This window comes from Fonticula alba (assembly GCF_000388065.1).
Source record: "Fonticula alba strain ATCC 38817 unplaced genomic scaffold supercont2.2, whole genome shotgun sequence".
Lineage (NCBI taxonomy): Eukaryota > Rotosphaerida > Fonticulaceae > Fonticula > Fonticula alba.
Genome location: NW_009242972.1, coordinates 3337468 through 3344672, shown reverse-complemented (window position 1 = coordinate 3344672; position 7205 = coordinate 3337468). Strand labels below are relative to the sequence as shown.

At 65.6% G+C, this 7205-nt stretch overlaps 3 protein-coding genes across 3 annotated transcripts in view; 1 reads left to right on the top strand and 2 right to left on the bottom strand.

The window, feature by feature from the left end:
• The first annotated feature begins 2380 nt into the window (after positions 1-2380).
• Positions 2381-4731, top strand: H696_01695 (hypothetical protein). The gene is made up of 2 exons (XM_009495601.1): positions 2381-3535; positions 3695-4731. Exons 1-2 carry the CDS (start codon positions 2462-2464, stop codon positions 4595-4597), a joined length of 1977 nt encoding a protein of 658 aa, XP_009493876.1. The 5' UTR covers positions 2381-2461; the 3' UTR covers positions 4598-4731.
• A 797-nt stretch (positions 4732-5528) lies between these two features.
• On the bottom strand, positions 5529-6608 carry H696_01694 (30S ribosomal protein S15e; the record flags this gene model as incomplete). Its single annotated transcript, XM_009495600.1, has 3 exons — positions 5529-5642; positions 6036-6356; positions 6531-6608. The coding sequence occupies 3 exons, from the start codon at positions 6606-6608 to the stop codon at positions 5529-5531; spliced, it is 513 nt and encodes a 170-aa protein (XP_009493875.1).
• A 474-nt stretch (positions 6609-7082) lies between these two features.
• Positions 7083-7205, bottom strand: part of H696_01693 (hypothetical protein) — a gene marked incomplete at both ends in the record, with an annotated part of 1834 nt that continues 1711 nt past the window's right edge. The window contains one exon of the mRNA XM_009495599.1: positions 7083-7134. Within this exon, the coding sequence (XP_009493874.1) occupies positions 7083-7134 (52 nt within the window). The remainder of the gene's footprint in view (positions 7135-7205) is intronic.

The following is a 7205-nucleotide window of genomic DNA, read 5'->3' as shown; positions in this document are numbered from 1 at the left end:
GGGGGGGGGGGGGGGGGGGGGGGGGGGGGGGGGGGGGGGGGGGGGGGGGGGGGGGGGGGGGGGGGGGGGGGGGGGGGGGGGCGGAGGCAGGAGGAGAAAACACCGATTGGCGAGGTCGTGGCCGGCAATGGAGGAAAGGAACGAGAGGCAGAAGGTATTCTCCATGCGAGGCCATCAGCGGCGAGCGTGTCGTACGAAGCAACAACACAGGGAGGGGGGGGGGATGGGGGAAAGGGGGATGGAAGCTGTATGCTGTGCGAGCTGGTGGACGTAGGGGTCTTTTCAAAGCCGCACTTTACTCCACGCTCGGGCAGAGGGAACACGGGGCGCCTCAAACACCACCCAGCTCTCTCTCTCTGCCAGGGGGGGGCGGGGGCCGGGGGCATCTCCTCCCAAAATGGTGGGCTGTCCATCTGGGCGCGGGGCTCTCGTCAATAAAGTGTCCCTATTGGCAGACCCGGGCCTGGAGGAATGATCTGCCGCGTATGCGGGTGCTGTTCGCCTGGGCCTCTGCCGTCGTTCTTGCTACCGCTAATGCTACTGAGTCGGGCCGGAGATGGAGAGAGAGAGAGAGAGAGAGGGAGGGAGAAAATAGCCGGGCACTCGCGGCTCCCTTTGCCCCGAAGAGCATTATTCCTCGAGAGCCACCACAGGCTCGGGCGGGTGGACGCGGCCCGCGAACGCATCCCGGCAGGCACTCGGGCGCGCGTACCCAAGAGGGGGCGCCTAGGCCCCCCGGGCGGCACGCGCCAATGTGGTTTCCGGCCCCTGGGAGCCCAGTTGGCATCTGGAGATGCCTCCAGCGACCAGCCAGAGGACCCCATTTTTTCGCGGCGACCCCACCTGCGCGCCTGGGCGTTTCCCTTGAGCCCTCCCCATCCTCACCCCGCTGCTTCTCGGGGGGAGGGGGGGGGGGGGGCAGACCGCCAGGCAGGACGCCCAGAGGCCAGGGTGTCGCCGGTAGTCGGCCAGGGCAGGCCCGACTGGGCCTCCGGCTCCTCGCCCCCCACCCACCCCGGGGGGGGGGGGACATCCCTGAACCTAGAACAGAACAGCCACGCCCCAGGCACATCCGGCAATGATGCGGGCCGCCGCGGCGATGCTCCACAGCGAAGGGGGGCCGGTGCTGGGCGGCCCGAACCCCCCCTCCCCCTCTCATTACCGGCGGGCGACGTTCCACAGTCAGTCGGCAGCACGCCAACCAGCCGCACGCACCACACGTCGGGCCAACAGTACCGTGCGGCAAGGCGAGGAGTACACACCTCCCGTCACGGGGGGGGGGGGACGGCCCAGGGGCTGTGTGTCGAGAATTCCCTGTAAGGGAAACATCCGGCCAAATGCTGCATCTCTCCCCCGCCGGCCGAGAACGCTGAACACCTATCCACCCATTTTGGGCAAAGAATCCCGCGTGCCCATACAAGACCAGCCCGTGCCGCGTATCCTTGCCACATTCGGTCAGTGCGCTGGGGGGCGGGGCCAGGGCAGGACATACCCTCTCTCCCCTCTCCCCGCCCCTCCCCCTCTGGCCGCCACCGCCCGCCTCGCAGCTACCCGCTCGCTCGTACCCTCCCTCCACCGGCCCGACGGGGATTTCCCTGACATAATGTGAAACTTGGGATGACCACCAGCGCCTCCGCCAGCCCGCCGGACGTCACCCCCCATGCGCCACCGAACGAGAGAGCCTGCACTCAACCTGAGAGAATCCCGCGCACAGGTCCCTCTCCGTTCCCAGGCCCGAGGGGCCTTGTCCCCGGGGCCAGGTCACCGGGTCCTTCCGCCCATGTGGACCGCCGGGCTGAGCGGACAGAAAAAGGGGGCTATGCCTATCGCGTTCGGAGCGCTCTACTCCCCCGCCCCTGCCCGCAATCCCGCCGCACGGTAGGAGCTCCTGCTACCAGCAACTCCCCGAGCAAGCATTCGCCAGATGCAGGAGAGCCCGTACAGTGGCCCCGCTCCCCCCCCCCCCCCCCCCCCGACTCTTGCGAGTCGAGCAGCCGCACACTTCCCGGCGCGCCACGGCCCGCTTGCGGGGGAGCAGGTCTTCTTCTCGGTTGGGGACCCCCGAGCCCCGCGGGGGCGAGGGGGGGGACTCTCGCGGCCAACATCCGGCAACCCGCCGGCCAGGCCCCCTCACGCCGAAACTCCCCCCAGGAATATCCCTATCGGCCATGCGAATGGGCCCGGTGAAAATACATATCCCCGTGTGATCATTTCCAGTGCATATGTTCGTTGGCATTCCCTCGCTTGACTCGTGGCTCCCCACCCACAGGCATGTGCACGCGCACACGCGCCGCCGATCCCGCTGCCTGGGCTACTCCTCGCGGGTGGCACCGCCCCGGGCGATTTAGTTCCCCGAGCGCTGGCAATACCGACCAATGCCCTGCTCCTCTCCTGCCCGCCCCCCACCCATCATCCCTCCTCCCGCGCATAACCCAACTCCGCTCTGCCCGTGCCCCGCACCATGGCCACACCACCTCCACACCCCCCGCCCCCGCCCCTGCCGTCACCATTTGCCGACCTCCTGACTCGCCATGGTGTCCCACCGAGCCTGGCCTTCGCCGGAGCCGTCACCCACCAGGCCGATGGCGCCCCGGTGCGCACGCTGCCGCGCTACATTCGCCTGCGCCCGTGCTTGCAGTGCGCGCATCTCGAAGCCCTGGAGTTGATCGTGACCGCCGGACAAAAATGCGTGCCCTCTGAATCGGCCTCACGACTAGCACCACTCAGGGCGCAGCTGGCCGGGCTGCGTGGTAGATGCGAGGCTCGAAGTGCCCTCAGCCTGCTGGGGCCCATTTCACTGTGTAGCTGTGCCTCCTGTGTGGCTGACCCGCCACGGCGGGATGTATGCTACCCCCTGGCTTCGGATCTCGAAACGCGAGTGCTGGCCGACGTGGCCGAGATCCTTGGGGAGGCTGATGCTGCCCGGTGTGGTCGACTCCGTCCCATGGTCCTCGGCGCGCTCGATTGCCCCTCCCAGCCGGTGCCCTATGGGCGTGCCACAACCGACGATACGCCCGATGCCTGCACTCTGGATCTCGACCGGGCACTAAGCACACTGGCTGGCCGGGGGATCACACCAGTGTCCTATCTCCCGCACTTTTGGCGCATCGGAGACCCGGACTTCCAGCTGGCACAGACCGCCCTCCACCGCGCAGGCTTGGTTTCCGGGATAGATGCGGCGTCCGGCCTGGCGGCATACACCCTGCTGGCTCCCCCTGCAAATGGACATGTGCTGGACATTTGCGCTGCCCCCGGTGCCAAAACCGGCCTCATCATGGATGCTATGACCCGGCGTCGGGCCCTTGGCCGGGCGGCTCTCGATCTGCTCGGGCGCCTGGAGGGCGGCGACGCGGAGGGTCGGCTCGGCCAGGGGGCGGCTTCGGTGACCGCTGTCGACCTCTGCCCGACCCGGCTGCGCACGGCATGTGGGCAGCTTAAGCGCCAGGGGCTACATCCCCCGGCAGCGCCGGATGTGCCGCCCTTCCGCGCCTACTCTCGGTGTGGCGTCTCCTTCGATGCATTTGCCCCCTCGCCTGTGCGTTGTTTGTCGCATCCTCCGGCCCATCGCCACGGGCCCACACACCTACACATGCACGCACATGCACGCACATGCACGCTCTTATACTTAAAAAAAATATGCATGCACACGCGGGCATCACTCGCCCGGCCTACATGGATGCGGCCAACCGCCCAGGAGGTGCCCTTCGATTCGGCCCACCCGCGGCGTCCAAGCCGCCTGTATCTGACCGCGCATCCGGATCTCCGAGCATGCGCACACGACAGCCAGATCCCCTATGACCGGGTGATCGTCGACGCCGAGTGCACCACCGACGGCAGTGTCAAACACCTCTTCCGCTCGGGAGCTGGCGCCCAACACGCTGTTGGAGGCGCCTCCCTGGAGGCACGCCTGTCGGAAGATGCCCTTTGCCAACTCAATGACCTGCAGTATCGGCTCCTGGAGAATGGCTTCCGGCTGCTGGCCCCCGGCGGGTGCCTGGTCTATGCTACTTGCTCCTGGTTGGCCCGTCAAAATGAAGATGTCGTCCTGCGCCTACTGGAGGCGTATCCCGACTCGGCGCGCACCATTGACCTGAGCACCCATCCTGAGCCGACATCCCAAGCGGCAGCCAACCCCTGGGCCGGTGTGCTGAAGCAATTTGAGGATCACCAGCCATCTGGCCCTGGCCACGGCGTGCTGGAAGCTCTGCGGACCCTGGACTTTGGGGCCCAAAGCCTGCCTGTGCCGGACTCCGCATCTGCCCCCGCACCTATGCAGATGTGTGGCCTTTCTGCCGAGTGCCCGGGACACCAGTCCCATCCAGCCGGATCTCCGGGGCTCGGCCCTCCCGTGTGCGGACCGCCTGGCCTGGAGGCGCCTCAGCTGCCTTTGGGGGTGATCCACAGTCGCCGCTTGCGCGGCGCTCTGCGCATGTCGCCCGCCGGTACGCGCACTGCTTGCCTCTTCATGGTCCGCCTGACCAAATTGCCGGCCGCGGCGCGCTCGTCGGCCAGCGCCCTGCCGCCGCCGGTGGCCAATTGTGGGCATAGTCCAACTCGGAAGCGTCAGCGTATCCAAGTGAATCATGTGGACATGTGATCATATTGACTGGAATAGTAGAATACATGCCTTCTTGGTTAGAGCACGCAGGCGAGGTAAGATCGGCGCGGCGCGCATCTCTGTCGGCAGCACACGCCCCCTTGCCTGTCCGCGTCAGCCTTTCTCGGGAGGAGCAACACACGCGCACACGCACGCGGAGGTCCGGAAAAAGGCGAGGCAAGACACACAGGCAGGCAAGGAAGGGTCTTGTGCGGAGTGCATGGCACGCAGCCGCTGCGCCTCCTCTCTCCTGCCCCCTCGACACGCACACACACAAACACAAACACACCACATATCGCAGCAGACACAGAGAGGGAGATTTGTCGATTTGGCAGGCGCCCACCTTTGCCAAGAGAGACAAAGGGCCCTTTTGTCTCCTGGCGAGGAAGACGACGGACGTGTGTGTACGCGCGCGCGCGGGTGGCGGTAAAAGAAAGCAGGAACACAGGCGGCACACAGTCCCCTGTCTCTCTCTCTCTCTCTCGGTCCACCCCCTCGCGCCCCCGTTAACCTGACAGCAAAAATGGGCAAAGAAGGTGAGAGGCACCCAACACACAGGGGAGAGAGGAGAAAGTGGGTCTCTTTTACATCTGCAATTTACATGGGAGAGTGGGGCGCGCGCGCGCGTGCGCGTGAGAGAGAGGGATGGGGCAGTGGGCCGCAGAGGTGCGCACAGCACACAGGCCCCTCTCACTCGCATGTCTGAAAGGAGAGCAACTGCGGCGAGGAGCGCACCCCCTTCACCCGAGTGTCACCGTCCCTCCGGATGCCCCTCCGGGGGAAGAGGGGCGCACAAGGAGAGGAGAGCATTGGGAAGGGGGCGCAGCCGGCGTGATTGCCCGCGCGCACACACACACACGCAGAAGGCCCGGGGCGAGGAGAAGGAGAGAGTCCCCCTCCCCACTGAAACTCCCATCACAAGCAAAGCAATTTACTTGAGGGGGATGAACTTGGAGGCCCCAGAGGCACCGACACCGGGGCGACCGTGGAAGACGGGCTTGTAGGTGAGGGAGAACTCACCAAGGTAGTGGCCAACCATCTCGGGCTAGGGGGAGAAGAGAGAGAGAGAGAGAAGAACGGGTCAGCCAGGGTGTGACCATGCGCGCGCGCGCGGGATAGTCTGGGCGAATGAAGGGGAAGATGCCAGTGGCCTGTGTGCTGCGCTGGCCGGCTGGCCTCGCATGACCCCCCCTCCGTGCCTGCCAACGCCGTGGTGTGTGCGTGTGTGCGTGTGCGCGCATGTGCGATCCCCATCCGACCGAAGAGGAGGGCAACGCGCGGTGCACACGGGCGAGGAGTGCGCTCCTCGAGGGTGTGACCTGGGCACAGACACACACACATACACGCGCACGCACGCTCACACACATCATACAGCGAAAGCAGGGGGAACAGGGGATCGAGAGAATGGAACACGAGAAGGAGAGAGACAGGCGCGTACCTTGATCTCAACCTGGTTGAAGGTCTTGCCGTTGTAGATGGCGACGTTGGAGCCAATCATCTCGGGGACGACGATCATGTTGCGCAGGTGGGTCTTGATGTAGGCGGGGCGCTCCTCGGCGGTGGCGTTCTTCTTGGCGGCGGTGAGGCGCTTCATGAGGAGGTTGGGCTTGGTGCCGATACCGCGGCTGAACTTGCGGCGGACGCGGGCGGACAGGAGCTTGGTGATCTCCTCCTGGGGCAGGTTCAGGAGAGTATCGGTCTCGTGGCCGCGGAAGTAGAACTTGCGGAAGGTACGGCGCTTGGGCTGGTTATCGTCAGACTGTCACACGCGCGCACAGCCAGATCACACACACACACACGGGCAAAAGCGCGAGCGAGAGGAGAGAAAGAGGGAAATCGGAACCGGAGAGGAGAAGAGCAGAGCGCGTCCAGGGCACACAGAAGTCAGAAGGGGGGACACACGGACATGCGGATGTTAGTCACCATGGCGAACACCAATAGAGAGGGCACGTCGGATGCGGCGTGCATCCGACATGGTCGAAAGGAGGATGGCCACACTCCGCAGGAACATGCGGGAGAGGATGGGTGCCCTGTCCGCCTCACGCGTGTGCATGTGTGTCCCTTTTGTCCTCGAGGGGTCTTCCCTTCCTACACCGTGTGCCGTCACAGGGGGGGGGCCTGCAAAGAGAAGGGGAGACGAGCCGCGTATGTTCGGCGGACGGCGAGAGATTCCCCAGGAGGGGGGAGGGGAAGCAGGGCCACACCGATGACAGATACACACGGACGAGGAGGACAACGAGCGCATGACCCCTGGACGGAAGGAAGAAACACACGACGCAGGACACAGCAGCAGAGCGATCGCCGCATGTGTTCGCGCGCGAGCTGAACAGATGGGAGTAACACCCGCCAGCGAGGAAGCGGGCGGCCAGGGGGAAGAAGGGCGGAGTGCAAGAGAGAAGGGGGAGAAGGGGGAGGAGGAGGAGGAGGAGGAAGGCGAACCATGGTGACTCTGCTTGGAACGACTGAATCAGGCAAATCAAACGTTTCAAGTATCGAGGCAGGGAACTGGGGCAGAGGAGGCCAGCATGGGCGTCGCTCTTCAATCGGTCGACGCCGGACAAAAAATCGCGCACGCCCGACCGCTCGCGGGGCACACTCCCACCCCCTC